Source organism: Felis catus, chromosome A1, assembly GCF_018350175.1.
Source record: "Felis catus isolate Fca126 chromosome A1, F.catus_Fca126_mat1.0, whole genome shotgun sequence".
NCBI classification, from domain to species: domain Eukaryota; kingdom Metazoa; phylum Chordata; class Mammalia; order Carnivora; family Felidae; genus Felis; species Felis catus.
In genome coordinates, this window is record NC_058368.1 from 110793580 (window position 1) to 110814475 (window position 20896).

The 20896-nt window shown below is 56.9% G+C and overlaps 1 protein-coding gene across 1 annotated transcript in view; it reads left to right on the forward strand.

Moving 5' to 3' along the window:
• Window positions 1-1813: 1813 nt before the first annotated feature.
• The window catches only part of TCF7 (transcription factor 7), a 31225-nt gene continuing 12142 nt past the window's right edge, over window positions 1814-20896 (forward strand). Inside the window, 3 exon segments of the mRNA XM_023255177.2 lie at window positions 1814-2248; window positions 2414-2480; window positions 2982-3106. Coding sequence (XP_023110945.2) covers window positions 1997-2248; window positions 2414-2480; window positions 2982-3106 — 444 coding nt within the window. The 5' untranslated portion in view covers window positions 1814-1996.

Sequence of the window (20896 nt, forward strand, 5' to 3'; positions counted from 1 at the left end):
CTGACTTCTCTCCTTTCTCCATGGACTGGAGATAACAACCCCCACTGTTCTATGTTCACTCATGGGTCTGGGGACCTTTTTGTCCTGGAGGAGGCTCCTGCTAAGCTGGGATCACTCTCAAACGCAAGAGGACCCCCAAAGCCTTTGAGTTGGGCAGATTCATCTTCCCATACAGCTTTCCCAAAGGAGGCTCATCCAAGCCAGATCCTATAACCTCAGAAGCTGAAGTGGGGGGGGGGGCATGGGCCCCTCCTCCTGTACCCTTTCCCCTCCCTACTGGGCTAAGACTTGCTGGAGCCTCCCCCCAACCCCCACCGCCCAATGGGGATAACGTGAGATAGTAGCAAGCTCACATCCAGAAACGGAGACTGGGGGAACATAATGGGCAGGACCTTCTCCACATCTCCGTCGCCAAACTGAGCACTAGTAACCCCCAGCCCCCAACTCCCGGAAGGGAGGAAAAGTGGGCACTCCAGTCGTGAGGTAGGAGGCCGAGCCGCCCTGCTGAGCGGGCGCAGATAGAATCTGAACGCCGAGAAGGACGGCCCTGGCTCTTTGATCCGCAGCCAGCCAGGCTGGGCCTGGACCGGGAGGGGCGGGGCGGCCCTCTTCCGGCCCCGCTTTGCGCTGCTGCCAGGGGTCCTGTGGGGCTCTGAGCGGGAGAGGCGTCCAAGACACCCTCCCTCCCTAATACTCTCTGCCCCTGTGCCCTCGGGAGAGGTGGGAAAGTCTACACTGAATCCAACTCAGAAACCTGCTGGGGGCTGCGGTTCACTGCACAACGATCCTAAAGGATCTATGTTTTAACCAGATACAGTGGCCGAGCCAAGGCCAAGCGTCCTGTGGAGGCCCGAGTGGACATGACCCCGGGTGCCTTGTAGATGCGATGGAAGCCGGCACACGTTCCCGCGCTCTTCTGGCTCTAATAGAGCCTGCTGCTTGGATCTTGCGAGAGTCCGCCTGCGTCAGGCTCAGGGTCAATTGGCCCCATGGGAATGCGACTTCCCGTGTTGAGTTGCTTCGGACGACCCACCCCTCGTCGGAATCCCGCGGCCCACGTGGCTGCCCAATGCCTCGCATCCCTGCGCTGCAGATTCTAGGCGTGGAACTTAGTTTGGAGGGAGGGAGGAGTGGGGGGCTGAAAGATCGGCACCGGGTTTGGGGGATCCTTCCTCCTCGTCCTCTTGGCTGTTCCACGCCTCAGAGATGCCACAGGGCTGAGAAGCACGTCACAGGGTGTAATGCATTAGCACCGCATGCAACAGGCGCTCAGTAAATGTGTGAGGGGCATAATGCTTGTGTTCGCACTGTATGTGGGCAGCCTGGAAGGAAGTCCCAGATTGGTTTAGGGTTGCAGAATAGGGCAGAGAATGGGACTTTGAGGAACCTTAACCCTGCCAGCCGGTGTTGGAGAGCAGCTTCGAACAGCCTTCAACCTCTAGAAGCCCCCATTTTCAAGCCTTTGACGTACTGGCCGACGCAATTCACACCTTGGCTTGCGTTCCAGGTCACCCCCACGGCCTAGGTGGAGAAACCTGGGCGCAGAGCGGGGAATCCCATATTGTAGGTGAGAAAACAGGGTCAAGAGTCTCGTTCAGGGTCCCCGCGTTTCAGAAGGGTGAGCCTGTCGGACGCTTCACAGCTACGCCCGCGAGAGCTAGCCCTTTAAGATTGCGCGCGCGGGTCGCGTCCCGGCCTCTCCGAGGAGAGGAGGGGCGGGGCGGTTGGCCACGCCCCCGGTCCGGCCCGCCCCCGGCGTCCCCGCCCCGCCCCCCGCACTGAGCCGGCGGCGCCTTTGATGTTCGGACCCGCCAGCTCCCGGAGCCGCTCAGCCTGGCGCCCGCGCCCCGCGCCCGCAGCCCGCCCAGGCGGAGTCAGCCCGCGCTCCGCCCGCCGCGCTTCGGGCTCGGAGGTCCGGACTCCGGGCTCGCCGCCTGCCGGGCCGGCTCCGCGCCCCGCACTCCCGCGCGCCGCGCCCCCGCGGGCGGAGCGCACCATGCCGCAGCTGGACTCGGGCGGGGGCGGCGCGGGCGGGGGCGACGACCTCGGCGCGCCTGACGAGCTGCTGGCCTTCCAGGACGAGGGCGAGGAGCAGGACGACAAGAGCCGCGACAGCGCCGCGGGCCCCGAGCGCGACCTGGCCGAGCTCAAGTCGTCGCTGGTCAATGAGTCCGAGGGCGCGGCGGGCGGCGCGGGGGTCCCTGGGGCCGGTGCCGGGGCCCGCGGCGAGGCGGAGGTCGGGGCCGAGGTGAGCGCCGGCCCTCGCCCTGCACCTCTCGCTCGCCCGCCGCCCCCTGTGCCCGGCTGGCCCCGCCCCGCCCTCCCGGTCCCCTGGGGTACCCATCCCTCAGACCCCTCCTGCCCCGGGCCGCGAGCCCCGCGCCCCTCACACCCCCTCTGGATCTCCCCGCAGGCTCTCGGGCGGGAACACGCGTCGCAGAGACTTTTCCCCGACAAACTTCCAGAGTCTCTGGAAGACGGTGAGTTACCGCCCTGTTCCCCTCCAGCCTCTAAGGCCCTGGTGGGAAAGGGGGTGGCACGGAGGACGGGGGTGGCGGGGGGGTGCACCCCGCAGGGCAACTAAAGGAGGCGGCAAAACCGGGGGGTGGGGTGGGGGCGGGTTTCCCGGGCGCCGCCGGGCTCGAGTCACTTCCGGTGCCCTGACCTTTATAGGAGTAAACAGACCCCCGCCATCTCCGCCTCCCCTCCTGCCCAGGTGACTGACTAATCCCCAGTCTTGAGGAGAAAGCGTTGGCCCAGGTTCCTTGGCCGGCGGGCGGGCTGGGGGTCAAGTAGGGGCCGCCCAGGGGAGGCCTGGACGCGGGGTCCTTCGTCGGAACTCGGTACCGAGGCACTCCCGGCGCTTTTTTTCTCAAGTCCCACTTGAACGGGACCCCTCGGCAATTCTTACTCTGGAGAGCAGACCCCTCCGGCCCTGACAGCCCGGGCGGGCGCGTCTGACCCAGCTGTGGTTTTTCCAGGCCTGAAGGCCCCGGAGTGCGCCAGCGGCATGTACAAAGACACCGTCTACTCGGCCTTCAATCTGCTTATGCACTACCCACCCCCTTCGGGAGCAGGGCAGCACCCCCAGCCGCAGCCCCCACTGGTAAGTGGCCCCAGCATCCCGCAGGCCGTGTGCCTGCTACCTCCTTGACCAGGTAGGTGAGGCATGGGCAAGTGTCTTGTGCCTAGAACAAAATAGATAAGTGAGAACTCTTTTCTGGTGTCTTTTCCCACATACACCCAGTGGGATGGGAAGCAGGAGAACTTTGCTGAAGGAAGGAGAGACCGCCCTAGGCACCCCCTTCCCTCCAGCTGTTGGCCTTTGTCCTCCCAGCTTGCTCACAAGCAGGTGCAGGCCCTGTCCTGATGCTAGGTAATGCCAGGGTAGAGTCTTTTCCGAGAATTTTTGAGCTGACACCATTCCCTACCCTCCTGAGGTGCTGGTGTTCTGGTGTGGTCTGAACTGTGAACTTTGCAGTTGGCCTTTTCGCGGAGCCTGAGCCCCAAGCCTGGGTGTTTGGAGGAATGGGCAGAAATGCTGGTGTGCTTTAGAGCTCCCGGCTGTGCAGGAAAAACAGACTCGACTCGCTCTGTCCTTCTTGCCATGAATGCACCCTTGCCAGAGAAAGACCACAAATGCAGTGTGTAGAAAGTAGGTTTTTATGAGGCTGGTTTGCTTTCCTATGCACCAGGAAGGGCCTGCAGAGGTGTTTCAAATCAGTGGTGTGGGTAAGGGACCTGTTGAATGATTTTGCTAATTAAATATATTTAAGCGCTTTGAAAGATTCCATGATCGTTACAAACCATGCTTTTCTGCCTCATTGGTACAGATGACCTGAAAGGTAGAAGAGCCTATTTTGAGTGCATTGAAGCAGTACAGCTGCACTTAAAAAAAAAAAAAAAAAAAAAAATTGAGATTAGTGTTTCAGACTGTCCTCAGCTGGCCTAAATCAGGGGTGAGATTAGAGGTCCTACAGTACACTAAATGTTTGGGGGCTTGGGGCTGCAAGTGGAGGCCTCGTGCAGGAGGGGCCGGCAGGTAGGAGGCTCACATGGCTAGTGGGGGTCACCCTGAGGGAGGAGGGTGACTGCTGGGCCATTTCAGATCAGAAGTGAGGAGAGTTGGTTCTGAAAGCTGTTTTGATGCCGAAGCCGGTGGGAGGTGAGAAGACAGATTCTTCTCCCCAGAAACCCAGAATGGAAAACCTGGTAAACTGTTGACTCTAGAAATGAGCTCCTTGGCCCTTGGACTCCCCATTTTCTCAAATGCAGAAGGAGCGTGATGGTTGAATGGTCTCTCTGCTCTAGGGTGGCTCCGGTCTCTGAGGTGTTTGCTTCCTTCACGTCTGTGAGGGAGGCGGTTGCCCTTTGACCTCACCATCTCAGGCAACACCTCTTCCTAGAGACCTCCACCCTGCACCAGCAGATGCTTAACATAGATTCTTTTTGGGTCTCCTACAACGGGTAAACTCTTAGGTTTTGGGGCCAACTTGACATAACACAGCACTGCTAAACCACCGGCAGGTGAATTGCTTGGACAGGGCGCTGTGGTCACTGTGACAACCATGACTAGACAAAAGACCTAAGACCAAGAACAGTCCTAGGAGGGCAGGCTGCCCTCCAGCCTCTTGTGATTTCACAGTGCTTCAGGAAGGCGGTTGGATTTCTGTGATCCTTTCATGGCCTGCGTGAGTGCGAGAGAGCCCAGAGTTGGAGGGCCCCCTTCTCTGTAAGGGTGTGGTGATGGGACCATTTGGTCTCCTTTAGCTCACACTGGTCAGAGTGTAGGCGGACGGATGGCCAACTCCAGCAGTCAGGATTCTTGGTGGGGGGAGCGGGGAGAGGGGGGTGCTGAAGCAGGCACATCACTCTTCCCCTAGCCTGGGTCATTTGTTTTTTCAACCTCGGCATCTTTCTCAAGCTATAGCAGATGCTTTTCTGTGTGTTATACCCTCTCCTGTAGAGGTAAGTCCCCTTGTCCTCCTCCCTACCCAGCTCAGCCTCCCACTGCCTGGCTTCTGGGAACACGGGAGGAGGAAGACAAGGTCTGGAGTTGACTTTCTGTGTGCTGGTATCAGCTGTTCCATGGGGCTGAGAACAAGGACAGAGGCATGGGCCTAAGTTGGGGTCACACTGGGTGAGGAAGATGTACATGAATACAAGGGAGGAGCCTCTTTTAAGCAAACCTGATAGTTAAAAATGAATAGCAAATAGAAGTAATTGTTGGTGTTACCCAAAAAGTTGTTGGACATTTAAATTAGGGCTGGTTTTAAAAGCAAAATTGATTGACTCCGTGTTTTGGGAACACATTTATCAGAAAAGATACCCTTACAGTGGGGCAGGAGTCCATTGTAGGGGCCCTGAGGAAGAACTGCCTTGGGAGGTTTCTTCCCAAGCTCTGCTTTCCTGAGCCCATGGGACAGATGACACGCTGCCCAGCCCCTGCCCTTGAGCCTTAGAACTAGGCCCCCTCCCCGCTTTGCCCCCTCTGAGGGAATCCAAGTGGTCACCAGTTGTGCCGAAGAGCTTTTAAGGCCAGTTGCTTAACCTCCCCAGACAGTGGGGAGAGCCCATGCTGGGGTCGTCCTCTGCGCGTGAGTGAGTAGCTACCATGTGGGATGCCTCAAAGCATGCAGACCCAAACCTTGCCAGGAGCGATGGACCAAATGACCACTTCACAGCCAACTGCCAGTGGGGAGAGGGGGATCTTTTACCTAAAAGGGTGCTTCTTTTTAATACATGGCTTCTTGTGAATTCTTGTGAATTCTCCTTTTGGGAAAGGAGAATTGGTCAAAGTTTATTTCATGGCTGATGTTTGGCAGGCATCTAATGTAGGCTTGTAGACAGTTCCTGGCCTAGACCAGTAGCCACGGCTTGTTTTTGTTTTGTTGGCTTTGTTCTGCTCTGAGATTGGGAGGGGGAAGTGGGAGGGCCAACTCTGGGCCTGGCTTTAAGGGAATTCTGGGATGAGTAAGGCTTCACTCCCTAGGGAAACTCAGATTCTTGGATGTGCGTGACTGCCAGTCTGGTGCAAATCCTCTTCTCAAAAAGGATAGGAAGCCCCGTTGTTCTTGTGGCCCCTTCCATGGCTCCACTTGGAGTCTTGGGCCTGGAAGATTGCTGAGCCTTTTGCCATTTAGATGAAGTGTCCAGAATAGGCAAATCTATAGAGATGGAACGTAGATGAGTGGTGGCTAGGGACTGAGGAAAGGGGGGAATGGGGAGTGGCCGCTAATGGCTATAGCGTTTCTCTTTGAGGTAATGAATGTGTTCTGGAATTAGATAGTGGTGCAAGTTATACAACCTTGTGAATATGCTAAAAGCCACTGAACTGTGTACTTTAAAACGCTGAATTTTATGATATACAAATTGGATGTCAATTGAAAAAACAAAAAAACAGCTGAGCTTTTTGGCTCTTGCAGGGACTGGGGGCTGTTCCCCTGTGCCTGACTTCCACGGCCATCCTGGTGTCTGTGCATGCCCCAAGCCAGGGGTCAGGCATCCGTTCCAATGTTGGGGAGCCCAGTGGAGGCAGTGGACTCTTGCTTGGACTCCTCACCATGGAGCTCACATTTCTGGACTCCAGGGTCTGGGGTTAGATGAAAGCTGTGCTAATGAGCCCTGGGGGGATTAGGAGGTGCAGGTTTGAGCAAGACTTGAGCAGGGGAAGGAAGTGCTGCTGACCCATGGCCACTATGTCCAGTGAAGCTCTGCAGAGATACACTCAGCCAGCCCTCTGTAGCCTCAGAGAGAGGGAGCCAGTGGGCCTTGCTGGGGAGGGTTAGTGATGGTTGATCACCAGCCCTGATTGGAGTGAAGCCTGTTAGGAGGAGTCTGGCACCAGGCTGGGCACCACATAGGTCACAGCCAGCCTTTCTGTCTCTGGGAATGCCTCGCTGAGTAGAAGAGACAGATGAACAGACTGGAACCAGGCCCTGGTCAGAGGAGTGCTGTCTCAGAAGGCCCTGCTGGGGCATCTTGGGTGGAGCCGGCCCTGACGTGGGCCGTGGGCTGTGGAGAAGGATCTGCTGGGCAGCTTTCTGAAGGTGCAGAGTTGGCCACCAGATAAGGACAGGGTACTTGGGCTCCCTTCCAAACATGCCAGATCTCCCACTTCTCTACCTCAGTTGCCACCCTAAAGCCCACACTGTCGCCGTCACTCACCCAGAAGGCGGTAATGGCTGCTTCCAGCCTCTCTCTGCCTCGACCTTGGCCCCCACCTGAACCCATGCCCTCACCCCCAGTCCAGGTTCCACATAGCAGCCAGGCATCAATCAGATCTCATTTCTTGCCTGATGAGACCCTGTAGTGGCTTCCCATTGCTCTTGGAGTAAAATCCAAACCTCACACCACAGCCTGAGTGCCTGGGTGGTCGGCCTCTGCTGACAGCCCCTCCTTCTCATCGCCATACTCTATCTCCATAGATAGGTTTAGTGTCCTGGCCTGTTTTATACCCGTTAGGTTCTTTCCCACCTCAGGACCTTTGCACTTGTTTCCTCAGCTTGGAACTCTCTTCCCTAGCTCTCATGTAGCTGCCACCTTCTCATTCCTCATTTGGGGCCTAATTCAAATATCACTTTACCAGAGACACCCCCTGTGAATATCCAAGTGGGACCTCTGTCATCCTCCCAGGCATCAGCTGCCTTGCCCACCTTGGCAGTTCTTCAGGCCGTGGTGGTTGGCATTGCTTTATGATGTACTCGCTAGTTATGCTTAGACCAAAGGCAGCCCATCTGCCAAAAGTATCTCTCAGCCTTAGTTTCCTCATTTGCACAATGGGGGTGGCGAGTCCTCTCCCCAGAGTTGGAGTGTAGACTGGAGGCAGCAGTGCCAGGGAAGTGCCCATGAAGGTGCCAGTGTGTCCTGGGCTTGAGAGGTAGCGGTTTGGTTGTGAGCGGTCCCTTCTTGCTCTCCTGGCTCCTCTGGGTTAGTGGTGGCACACTGGTAGGCCGGACATAGACTCATGTCTGGAAGGCCGTATCTCTACTTTGGGCCACAAAGCTCCAGGAGTCTGAACCCTGGGGGCCGGCTCTGGGGCGGGGACTTAGGTATACAGGCCCATTGCTTGCTGCCCTACCTCATCTAGGGATTCTTAGGAGGGGAAGTACCATTCTTGGAGCCGGGATGGGAGCTCTCACTACTCACTCTGTCCTGAGATCCTCTCCTGCCACCTCTAGAGATTTATCTGAAAGAGGTCCCCCCTCCCACAGCCATGTGAAAGCCCTTTATGTAAGATGTCTGGGGCTTAAGCTGTTTTGTCAGAAAAATAGGGAAAAGACCCATTTGTTTCTTAGCCTCCATGCCTCGCTCAGACCTTTTCTCACATGGTCAGCCCTGCATGCACCCCCTCATGTCTTGACCCAGTGTTTCCCTTTCCCCTGGTGTGGGGGTGCATTTTTGCAGGCCCTCAGACGGTGCCCACATATAGCATCTGTGTCATCCCTCCTGTAGCTTCTAGTTTGCTCAGAGCTTGTCTTCGTTACAGCAGGAACGATGATGTGTACAAATCATTTCTTAGTTATTTTTTGATTTTTTTCCTGGAGCAGTACATTTTAAGAGAGTTACGGGGTCAAAAAGGAGGAGGAATCAGGGGCACCTGGCTGGCTCAGTTGGTAAAGCATGCAACTCTTGATCTCGGGGTTGTTAGTTCGAGTCCCACCCTGGGGGTAGAGATTACATAAAAAAATAAAATCTTAAAAAAAAAAAAAATGTAGCTGGGGCGCCTGGGTGGCTCAGTCGGTTAAGCGTCCGACTTCAGCTCAGGTCACGGTCTCGAGGTCCGTGAGTTTGAGCCCCATGTCGGGCTCTGGGCTGATGGCTCAGAGCCTGGAGCCTGCTTCCGATTCTGTGTCTCCCTCTCTCTCTGCCCCTCCCCCGTTCATGCTCTGTCTCTCTCTGTCTCAAAAATAAATAAAACGTTTAAAAAAAAATGTAGGAAGAACCATAGCATTTTGCTCCTCTGTGACCCCAGTTTGCAGCTTGTTCCTTGCAGTGCCTAAGTGTGCAAACCCCAACATGGAGTTTCTTCTTTGTTGTTGTTCATTTAATAGGTTCATGGTGGACAGTGGGACTTCAGAGTTCTTTTGACTTGCATTCCTTCCTGACTTGGAAGGCTGTGTGGTATTGGCTGTGGTGTTTGGAAAATGTGCAGTCGCACCCAAGGTGCGACTACCTTCTGGGCGCCTTTTTGCTGCCTTTCAGGTCCAAGACAGCAGCACCAAGGAGGCTCATCCCAGAGACTCTCGCCCCACTCTATCCCCAGGGGCTGGAGTTAGAAGACTGCCTGCCCACTCCTCTAGCTCAGCGGGGCGTAGGGACTGACCCAACCCTAGGTGACCAACCTAGGCCCAGGAATTCTTCATCCCACTGTTCCTGGGTCTCACCACGCCAGTTTCCATAGCCAACAAATGGGGATGTTCCTACCAGCTCTGCCTACCTCCCCACGTGCCCCAAGACAGGTGTGAGTGGGGTTGAAGAGGGGAGGGCTTGGTGGTACCTTCCCCGAGACTAGCAGCTCGTGGCCTCTTGGTTTCACGAGACCATACCCCACCCCTTGCCCGTGCAGGAAAAGCGGTTTAGCTGAGCTCTGAGAAGGGGCTGCAGGGGCCCTGGTTGCAAGTCAAATGCCTGCTGAGGTCAGGCTGGATTAGGGTGGGTACAGCTGCATGAAGGGATAGGGGGATGCCACTGCCTCCCTGTGAGCCTCCTCAGGCAGCTGTGATCCTGAAGCCATAGTCACACTCTCTCATGCCTTGTGACTGGCTGCTTCCTGCCGCTGTGTACAAACAAGACTCTGGTGGAGGAAACAGGTGTTTTATCAGGTCACAGGGCTCCCCCTTCCCCAACAGTATAGTGCACAGATCTTTGGGTTACTACCCTCCTTCTACTGGTGGGGACAGGAAGGCCAGGTCAGGGAAGAGATCTATCCCAGGCCCCTTAGAGACATGGAGAGGGAGGGCATTGTCTGGAAGTTCCACCCTCGAACACCGTATCTGCCACTCTTTGGCCAAGAGGCCCTGAGTAAGTTACTTAATCGCCGGGAGGCTGAGTTTCCCCATCTAGAAATGAGGAGAATGAGGGTTCTGACCTCCTTGGGTTCCTGGGGCATGGAAGGAGGCACTCACTGTATGTGGGTTCCTGCTATGTGGCAGATGTTATCAGTGCAAGCACTGGAGTGAACAGCTCTTGCAGAGGGTGCCGTGCCTGGTGGGTGGAGCATTTCTGAAGCCCCCACGTTTGCTCTTCCTCAGCTCAGCAGCCAGCCCCCCTGCAGCAGTGTGGAGCACAGCTGTCCAGCCTGTCTGGCCTCATGGCCTCAGCTGGCCGGTGACAGAGTGCCTGCAGTATCTAGAACCCTGGTTCCAGACCCCTACTGGAGTTTCTGGGCCCCTGCATGCTTGGCCTTGACTTAGCAAGAGGGGTGGCAGTCTCTACCCTCCCAGAGGATCTCAGTCCCAGTGAGGTAGAGATGCCCTCCGAGGCATTCACAGCTGGCTTTGAGGTTCTGCCCAAATTGGATGAATGGCAGTGAGGAGGGAGAGGCCAGTGGTGGGCAACCCGGAAGGCTTTTTGAGAGGTTACGGTTGCAGCTGGCCGGGACCTGCATAGGTGAAGTGAGAGAACGCTCTGCGGGGCAGGGTCAGAGCAGAGCAGATCAGGAATCACTATGTTCTTGGTCACTGGAAGGGTGGCCCAAAGCCCAGGGTCTGTGAAGACTACAAGGTGAGGCTGGAGAAGAGCCAGCAGGGAGGACCCAGCAGGTGACCTTGATATGCAGGCAGCTCTGGTCCCAGAGCCTAGGAGTGGCTGGTAGGCACATGCGTGTGTTGGCAGAATGAAGAGCCAGGTGGTGACCATTGGCGCATGGTTTGAGTTGGGCATGGAGGGGGAGGCAGGCAGAGCCAGCAGTTGGGGCAGTGTGGATGCTGGGAGGCCCAGAGCTGATAGGCGGAGTGCGAGCAAGGCCAAGGCAGGGGGTGGGCTTTGGGCAAGGAAGACCCAGCATGCTGGCACATGCAAGGCAACAGAGACTCAGGGGTGGAAGTTTCCATTTTCATGTTATTTCATTTGTCTTTCAGTCTCTCCCTAGAGTCGTGGGTCCAGGGTCTTGGCCCCCTGTTTACTGAGAGGAACTGAACCCTAGAGGTCAGGTCCCTCAGCACATTGGTGATGTAGCCACGATGTAGAGAGCGCCTCTTACCCAGCATCCTCTTAAAAAAACTTTTTTTTAACGTTTATTTATTTTTGAGACAGAGAGAGACAGAGCATGAACAGGGGAGGGTCAGAGAGAGAGGGAGACACAGAATCTGAAACAGGCTCCAGACTCTGAGCTGTCAGCACAGAGCCCGACGCGGGGCTTGAACTCACAGACTGTGAGATCATGACCTGAGCCGAAGTTGGACGCTTAACCGACCAAGCCACCTAGGCACCCCGACCAGCATCGTCTTTAGCAAGACTGTGAGGCCCCAGCAGTCTAGGGAGGGTCTCGGAGAATCCAGGACATTGTTAGCTTCTTCCTTCAGGCAGTTTGATGCCTGTTTACAGGTCCACGAAGCCTGGAGTTTGGACCTGTCATCACCTCCCTCCCTTAAAAAGATGTGGCCCACACCAGCCTTAGCATACACAAAGTCTCTGAGCTGCAGCCTGGGTGGGTTTGTCGTGGTCATAGCGTTGTTTCCTGGTGCTGCTAGAACCTTGGGCTCCCCTTGGCACAGTCCCCTCATATGTGAGGGATGGTCCCTGCTGGGTAGGGGTCATGGCCAGGTGCAGAGCCAAGATGGGTGTGAGTCTGGCCCTCTCCTGTGGGGAAGCTGCCCATGGGAGTTTGTCCCACGGAGGTCGACTGCCTGGGCTTTGCCAGTACACACGGCTTTACCGCCCTGAGGAAGATGGGCACCACGGCCGATCCACAGCCAGAGTTCCCTGCAGGGCAGAGGAAGCAGACGTTCTGCCAAGTAAGCTTGCCTTACCCCTCACCCCTCCCATTAAAACAACCAGTTGTTTCTCTGTCCAGAGACAGGAAAGTTGTCTGGGCCCTACACTATCTTCTTCTCAATGACCAGTGTGTGGCTGAGGCGTGGACAGGCAGGACGTGGCCTGCCCCAAGAACAGTGAGCTTTGGGGGTTTGCGTAGTTAAGCTGCCCCAGCCCACCATATCCGGGCTGGCCCACGTGAGGCTGACGGATTCCCCCCTCCCAGAAAGCCCAATTAGCCCGTGAGGGCAGGGAACTGTGATGGGCAGGGAAGCCAGAAGACAGGCCCAACTTTTCTCCTTGCTGTGTGATCTCCAACAAATCTGTTAATCTCTCTAGGTCTCAGTTTCCTTCTCTCAGTCAGGAGTGGGGATCCCTGGCCATGAAGGATTGCTGACATTCAGATAAGTGTTGGCTGGAGACAATTGCTGCTCAGGTGGGCATCAGGTGGGGCTTGCTGGGCATTGCCAGGACTGCTCCAGGGCCAGCTTCCCCATCAGGCAAGAAGGTTGGGAGGGACAGAGGGACAGGTGATGGGAGTTCAGGCTGAAGGCATTCTGACTAACTCTGACCTGGCTCTGGTGGCAGAGGCCCAGCCTCCCGATCTGCTGGGCCGCCATCTGAAACGCATTACCGATGCTTTGTAAACTCTACATCATTTGGCCACATGAAAGCCTAGGATCTAAAAATAGCCACTCCCAGAGGACGCCCCGCATTGGTGGGGCTCAGCTGACCTCTGCACGCACACCCACCACCAGGCCGTCTTCCTTGCCAGGGAGCCCCGACTGGCAGGGCCACACCCACCCACCCTCCCAGTGTGGGCAGCTACTGCCTGGGGCCACTTTATCTGGGCACAGATCTGATCCAGCTGGTCAAAGCTTCAGGCCTCGAGGCTTTACCCGGGGCAGAATGTCTGGAGGAGCCAGGAGGGAGGCAGCTGAGGTTGTGTTGGTGGCCCCGGGACCCCTTTCCCAGCCCTGTCACATGCCTGGAATGGCTGCGGGAGGCTCATTGGGAAGCCAGCAGAACCGTCTTACAGATGAGAACACTGGGCCCCATGCAGGGGGAGCACGGGAAGGCGGACTTGGCCACTGTTAGGTGGTGGACAGGAGGGCTGCTGGCTGATGTGCTGGCATTTTGGAGGTCAGGGGCCTACCCAGGGCCCTGTAGTGTCTGTGGAGAGCCAACCCCAGCAGGAAGGCAGGATGGCTGTGGATCTCCAGGCTGCTATGGTTGACTCTTTGCCCTGCTTTCTGTGGGTTCCCTCTCCTTATGGTCTCTATGACCAACTGCAAACCACTCTTTTCCCTAAAAATAAACATGCTTATGGGATTGGGGGAAGCTTTGTAGCTATCAAAGGAAATAATAGGGTGTTTAAGAAAATTACATTGCGTTTTAAATAACCAGCATGAAAGTCATTAAGTTTGAAGTTTCATTCAAATCAGATGGCTCTGTGGCTGGCCCAGTGGCCAGGCAGGCAGAGGGTGGGTGGGCCCTCAGGGATGCAGAGAGGCAGCCTGTGGAGAGATTTGTGCCAGCAGCAATGAGGTCTCTGTTGGGTACAGCCGGGGTCCAGGCAGGGCGGCTGCTTCGTGTGTGCCAGGCTGCGGCAGCCTCCCCACAGCGTGCTGGCCGGCTTTAAGCATTGTGCGGGTGGGAGCCGCCCAGCTGTGGTGGGCAGCCCCATGGGTGGGGCTTGGGGGGGACCGTAGTCCACAGGGTGTAGGGACAGACGACGCTGGGATTGCCGAGCCCACAAGGGGTGATGGCCATGTTGAGGTGGGGTTTCAGGGATGGTGGTTTGGATCAGAAAGGGCTGGGGAAGATGTACTGGGCCAGCCCATATCTGGCCTCCTCGCTGCGGGGATCTCGGTGCCCCACACAGGGTGTGACACAGAGTAGGTGCTCAGTAAATAGTTGTTGGGAGAATAACAACGGCGACAATTGTGTATGTGTTGAGAACTTCCCGAGTGCCAGGTCTGTGCCTGGGGCTTTCAATCCCAGTATCAAGGTCCTTGCATGAAGCTGAGAAAGTAGATGCTATTACTGCTCTCATTTTACAGATGGGGGATTTGAGGCTCAGCGAGGTTAAGAACATGCTAGTGCCTGGCATCAGGGCTTGGACTTAGTCTGTTTTACCTCAAAGCCCATGTTGCCCGTTGCTGTGCTCCTTTGCTCTCAAGTGTGTGGTGATGGGGGCACTGCAGGCCTCCAAGCTGAGTGGTACTCCCACTCCTGTTGTGTTCAGGAGCTGAATCCAGCTGGATTCTCTGACCCCAAGGACAGACTTGGCCCTCAGCGCCCCTCCTGGGCATGACGTCACAGCTCTGGGCCTGGTCAGGGATGGATACTTTCCTCCTTGGATGTTTGACAAGGCAGGGCTTTTAGGACCAAAAGGGTTGTGTTTCTTGGTTGGAAGCAGGAGCCCAGGGTTTCCAGAATAAACATTGCCCTGGAAAATGTTTCCGCATAACAGTTAAGATTGATCAGGTTTGATGCCTGGCAAAAGGATGCAGGATGACGCTTAACTGTCCATTGGTGGACCCCCTGTTCCATTGCTGGTCCTAGCTTAGGTTGGAGCTCACTGTTGGGTGTGTCTGTATCAGGTGCCCTCCTCTCTGTGACGTGGGGTTGGGCTGGAGGGTGTCCTAGGCCCTGAGTCACTGGGAATGGGCTGACTGAGGAAGCTGAGGTGTCCCTGGGGGTGTGTTGTGTCTGTTGTCATTGTGTCGTCTCACACCGCACCATGGGCAAGCCCTCCCGGGGCATTTTGAGAGCAGTTTTTTTCTTGGATCGCCGCCCTTCTTTGCCTCCAGTCCCCTGGCTCTGGTCACTGAAGGCCGGTCAGGAGCTCAGCAGTCTGGCCTGATAGCAATCAGGCAGGAGTCCAAAGGAAGTCAAGGACCGCGGCCCCAGCCTGGCACAAAGTTTGGCTTTCCTGAAAAGCCTTGGTCTTTTTTTCTTTTATTTTGTTCCTTATTAATTTAATCCCAATGTCAACCCCGTGAGATGTGGACGGCCTGCAGATGGGGAGCCAAGGCATGGGAAGACGTGCACCTTAGGAGCGCTGGTGGAGTGATTTGAACCCAGGCATGTGTTTCCTGCCCTTACCTCCATGCTCCCTTGCCTCTTAGACAACATATCTGTGCACTCCTTTTTGAAAAAAATGGGTTTTATAGCTCCAGCTGGGTCCCCTTGGCTGCCCCTATCCCCTCCCTCCCCACTCCTCACCCCCTCGGAATTTGGTATTTCCCTGTCTCCCATGTATTTTTATTCTGTTACACCCAGGTGAGTATCTGTAAGAACTGTTTGGTGTGGTTTTTGGAACCCCCTAACTAATCTCATTAGGGGGCTCCGCCTTCAGAGGGCCGCTGTGGCAGGTGGAGCAGCCCTGCCCCCCTCCCTGTGCGGACCCTGGGCCTTCAGGGCTTGGGTGTGAGCAGCGAAGCCTGCAGCAGCTCCTTTCCGCTCTGTGCCTTGTTTCCCTTTGGGTAAACCGCTGGATTCGGTCCAGGCAGAGCCCCAAGGGTCTTAATTGACAGTAGCTGTAAAAGTTAGACCCAAATGAGCTTCCTGACCATGGCCCCAGGGCAGGACTGTCCTCCAGGGGCTGGTACAGAGAGCTAGTACAGACCAGAGACCTCATCTTGTCTTTGCTCCTCAAGCTGGTTTGAATTCATCAGAGTCAGAAATGCAGGGCTGAGGCTGGGGACAAGATTTCCAAGTCTCCACCCCCGCCTGCCTAGGAGGTACCATCGCCCTCCGCCTTTCTGGGCTCTGCCTAGGCTCTCCCGCCTCTCCCTCCTGGGCAGTGCCAGGCCCTCGTGAGAGCCACCTCAGTTGCCAGCAGCTATCCTTACCCCCTGCTTTCGCATGTGGAGGGATGAGCACAGGCCAGACCCTGTGGAGAGATGACCTCTCACATTTCCTTTAGTCATGGATGACTGAGAAACTGAGTCACCTCCTGTGAGGACAGGGTGAAGACATCCTTCATACAGGCTAGGTGGAGGTCACAGCCATACCGCTAGTCGGTTTGTGCCAAGAAAGTTTCTTGGCAGGTGTTAACTGGCAAAGTCAGAGATCCCAGGTCCCTATGGGCTGGAGGCCTGCGTGGGGAGACCGAGTGGGGGAAAGGGAATCTGGGGACCACTGGGTTCACATGTGCGGTCTCCATGCTGGCACACTACCCCTGGACTGTGAGGCCTCTCGCAGAGTGGTGAAGATCTCTGGCCAGGAACCCCAAAGGGCTGGATTCCAATCCAGATCTGTCGCTACTTGCCATGAGGCCTTGGGCAAGTCGTTTAACCTCTCTGGGCTTCCCTTTCCCCATCTGCAAGATCTGCACGTGTCCTAAAGTGACAAGGGAAGACTGGTCAGACTCTGGTCAGGGAGTAGAACTCGGTGTGCTGGGCATACAGCAGGCTGTTCCTAGTGAGGGCTGCCATCTCTAAATCCGCATCTCTGCTCTTCCTGCCTTTCCTACACAGCCTGTTGGTTTTGCTCCTATGGGGAAAAACATCCTTGAACTCCTCTAGTGCCCCTTCTGCAGAGCCTTGCTTTCCCTACTGCCTGAGCTCTGAGATTGTCCTGGCCTGCCTTGGCCCACGGTGGGCTCCTGAACAGCTGGGCGCTGAAGAGGAGCTGGCTAAGAGACCTCCCCGGGCTGGGAGGGCCGAGGGGGCAGGGATGCCCAGCCCCGGGGCTGCTGTAGAGTCCCCACATACGGTGTGTCGGTAGCATCAACTAGCAGCTCAGCTGCAGCAGCTCCCGGAAGCTTATATTTTCCTCTAAAAACATCCTGTCCTGAGGGGCGTTCACCTCAAAGAGGAAGAAGGAAAGCGCAAGTAAACGAATGCATAGAAACCACTGGAGGCTGTGGGCCAGGCCACTCAGCTCGGTGAGGTTCAGCTAGCTCTGAGGGTGCCTTGGGGCCAGGCTAGGTCTAGAGCAGGCCTGTGGTTTGCCAAGGCCTCATGCAGGGACTCCGGTCCTCACCTCTGCTGTGGCAAAGCCCTGTTATCTGATGTTGAGGCCGGGCGACTGGTAGACTGGCCACACGCACCTGGCAGGGCTCTGTGCAACCATGGCAACACACCGTGCTGGCAGGTGGGACCCAAGCCTCCTGGTCCACAAGGGTGTGGCCCAGCCACCCCCCAGGCCTCCAGCTCAGCTGACCAAACGGCCACAGCTCCGTGCTCTGCGGCGGGTGTCTGGCACAAGGCGTCCGGCACGCTGTGGGCGGGGAGCTCGCGGGCCGTCCTCTGGAGAGCACCATGTCCTGGGCAGTAGGGCCCAGAGCGGGGGCTGGGGATAAAACGGCATGAGCCCTGCTGGGGTGTATCTGTAGAGGGAGGGTCTGCAGGAATCCACAAATCCGGGCTCAGTTGATACGTAGACAAGTCTCCTCTGGAAAGTCTTGGGGGGCTTGCTTTCTTCTGGGACACTCATCTTCCAGGTCCCAGGCCTTGAGGGAGCTTCCCACCAGCAACTGGCCAGACTCCTTGGGACTTAAGCAACCACTGGTGCTGGACAGTGGGTCCCAGCTCCACACACAGGTCTGAGGGAGCTGTGGGGCTACCTGGTGGGCCCTAGAGCTGGGAGAGGAACCAGGAGGAACTGATCGAGGTCAGATCAGAGTGTATGCTCAGGGCCAGGCCCTAGCTGGAGCCTGGCTCTTGACAGTGTGAGGGAGAGAAGGGAGAGCTAAAGGGGGCTCTGAGCACGGCCAGTGTGTGGAATTGTGCAGGGCCGCTGGGCCACGGAACTGAAGCCCAGGCTATACTGTATCAGTAGCCCACCTTTCTGTCCAGTCAGCTTCTGCCCAGGAACGAGCATGAGGCTTGAGGTGTGGATCTGCCACTCCTGTGGGCTTGTCCCCACTGGCCTCTCTCCAGCTCCAACACAGGCATAGGGAACAAGGAGCCAGGAACTGGCTCCGTGGCGGATGAGTGGGTGGGGCACGCAGAGGTTCTGGAGCACCAGGGACTCCAGAAGCCTCCCCTCTGCCGAGTACGGAACCTGGACAGGTGGAGATGACTAACAAGCCAGTGCTGCCCTCCGGCACCCCTAGGCCCACCTCTGCACCATGTGGGCACCTCTGCCTGCTGGGCTGTGGATCCCCGGTGAGTCGTTTGCAAGGAAGTGACCCTTAGACTGAGGTCAGAATGAGCAGTGAGGCTCGCAAGGAGCCGGAAGAAGCATGGAAAGTCATGAGGGGAGGAGGAGGGGTGGGTAAAGGCGCTGAGGCAGAGAGGATCTAGGCACCAGGGCGGGAGAAGGGCAAGCCAGCATGGCTGGATGGTGGCTGGTCGAGGATGAGTGGGGCGCACGTGCACTAAGGCCGGGGAGCCATGTCCAGCTATTGCCACCAGGCGGGCTCTTGGTTGCCAGCAGCCCTGGCAGGAAGTAGGCAGGTGGTGTGGCCAGAACTCCAATCCCAGGGGTCCCGGAACCCACTGAAGCATTTTTAGGGTCAGGGAGGGAGGCACTGGTTCAGGGAACTCTGACCAACCAGGCTGGAGAAAGGAAACTGGGGTGAGGACTGGCACGCCGTCCCCTCTACCCCCAGGTTTTGTCCATGACCAACCATAAGGCCTTTGTAGCACAGTAGGTAGAATCCCAGCTCTGCCACTTATTGTGTGATCTTGGGCAAGCTGTGTGACCTCTCAGTGCCTCAGTTTCCTCATCTACCAAATGGGTGTAATACACCTATATCCTAGGTTTGTTTAAAAGCATAGGAGTTAAACTCTGTAAGGTGTCCAGTACTGTGCCTGAGACATGGTAACCACTCACTTATCATTGGAAAATGCTTTTCTCTCAGCCTGAAACATTTTTTTGGCCGGCACACAGGCACTCAGTGATGAAAGCGGACTGAATGTGTCTGCCAGTCGTAATCAACAGAGAATCTGGGTGTGTGTGTGTGTGTGTGTGTGTGTGTGTCGGTGGGTGGGGGAACAGGAGGGCGGGAACTTCTGGCACCGTCTCTGCCACAGGGAGGCTTGCTGGAGGTTCGCGGGGGTGGGGGGGGGGTACTCAGGCCTCACACACTCCCCCACCCCCAGGCGTGAGGCCCGAGGAAGCAGCAACTTTCTTCACTGGGAAAGTGTTGTGGGGCTCAAGCGTTTGGGGGTTTTCAGAGTCAACCGTCAGAGGCGAGGGAGTTTCTCTGCTGGTGGTGGCAAGGGCTCTCAGGGTGCACACAGCCTGTGAGCAGACCGCTGCGGTCTGCAGGGAAAATGCCGACTGTGTTTATTTTTCACCTGAGCCTGCAGGAAGTAGGGGGGCGAGGGGGTGAGGCAGGGCAGCCCAGCTGGGCCCAAGCTCAACCTCAGGGCAGAAGAGACCTATCCCGGAGTCCCTTATTTCTCCCTCCTCCTGTCCCACCCTACCTTTGGACTCCCCCTTTCCTGGTTCCTGCCTACTCAACGAGAGGAATTTCTAGCCATGGACTAATGAGAATGTCCCGGAAGGCTGCGAGCCACCTTTGGGACAACAGATTGGGAGTTGGAGTGGCTAGGAGCAGTCAAAGCAATGCAATAGCAGGAGGAATAGCAGACACAGTCTCCCAGCCCTAGGGTCTCCGGGTCCTGGCCCCACTCTGTAGTGCTGCAGTCTGGCTATGTGTTTCGGGGGGGCAGGGTGCAGACACAGGCAAAGAAGGGGATCCTGGAGTGTCCTCACCAAGGAGTATGGGCTGCTGTCGAGTCTTTGATTTGCTGATGCATTCCACCATGCTGCGAATACTTCCTGAGTGTCCAGGTCTATCCTTGGCCCTCTGCCCTCACATAAGAGAGGTGAGGTTGTGTAGTCGAGATGCTCAGGGCTTCATGGGGACAGTCAACCCAGGCCTGCCAGGCAGGTATCATCAGAGGGAGGACAGGAGAGGAGCTCCAGTCATCAGGTTCCTCATGCACATGCTAGTCCCCAGGCAACCCCACCTTGTCTGGGCAGCCTGGCCCCGGGACAGCCTTGTGCTGAGGCCGTGGAGCGGGACGTTCCACTGGCTGAGGGGGGTGTGGGGCACCGGGCCCTACGCCCGACATTCCCCCTGGCTACCACCACAGACACAGGGGGCCGGGGAGTGTGAGGCTGGGGGGCAGCATGCATAAACGTGGGAAGGACTGGCCGGGCCCTCAGTGCCCTCCCCTGGATCCCTGGCCACCTCAGGGCCTCTAGCTGCTGGCATGTTCTCTGCCCCACCCCTGCCTACCTGGCATCTCTCCTGGGGTTTGGCTGCAGACTCTTGTTTAATTAGAGGCTTTTCCCCAGTTCCCAGGGAAGGCTGGTGGACAGGATAAGCCCTCTGACCATCAGGCAACGCCTCCTACCTCCCACCCCCTCCATACCTGTTGTCCACCTGCATCCCAGGCCAGAGACCGTAGGCTGAGCTCGATTCTGAGATTTCCAAGCCTGGCTGTGCTGCAACCTGGGGCTTTACCAGCCTGGCCAAGGAGAGTCAGCTCTGGTCCTCCCTCAGGTGAGGGGGCTCTCCATGGTTTCTTGGCCAAAGCTAGCCCTCCCCAAGAAGGGTGGTTTGCTGAGAAACGTACTGTGGAGCTACCCTCTCCTGCCTGGAAGCAGGCTTCCCCCCCCCCCCAACCCCCGCCGCCTTTTTCCTGGGCAGAGTGGGACTGTCTTCCTGTAGCTGGCACCTTGGACCCCAGCCTCTGGTTCTAATACTTCCTTCCCAGGGTCCCACTCCCCAGCCAGGCTTACATTCCTGGGGGCCAAAGAGCCAGAACCGGGACTTAGATGGCAAGGCCTTCTCTGAAGCAGGAGCTTACACTCAAAAGCCCCCAGGCCGGAGGGATCTTTGGAGGAAGTTCATTCCAACTAATGGGCCAGGGCTCCAGTCGTGGCAAATGGTGGAATGCCTTCTACCAGAGTCCCAGGTTCTTGAGGGAACGGTCTCTGACCTGTC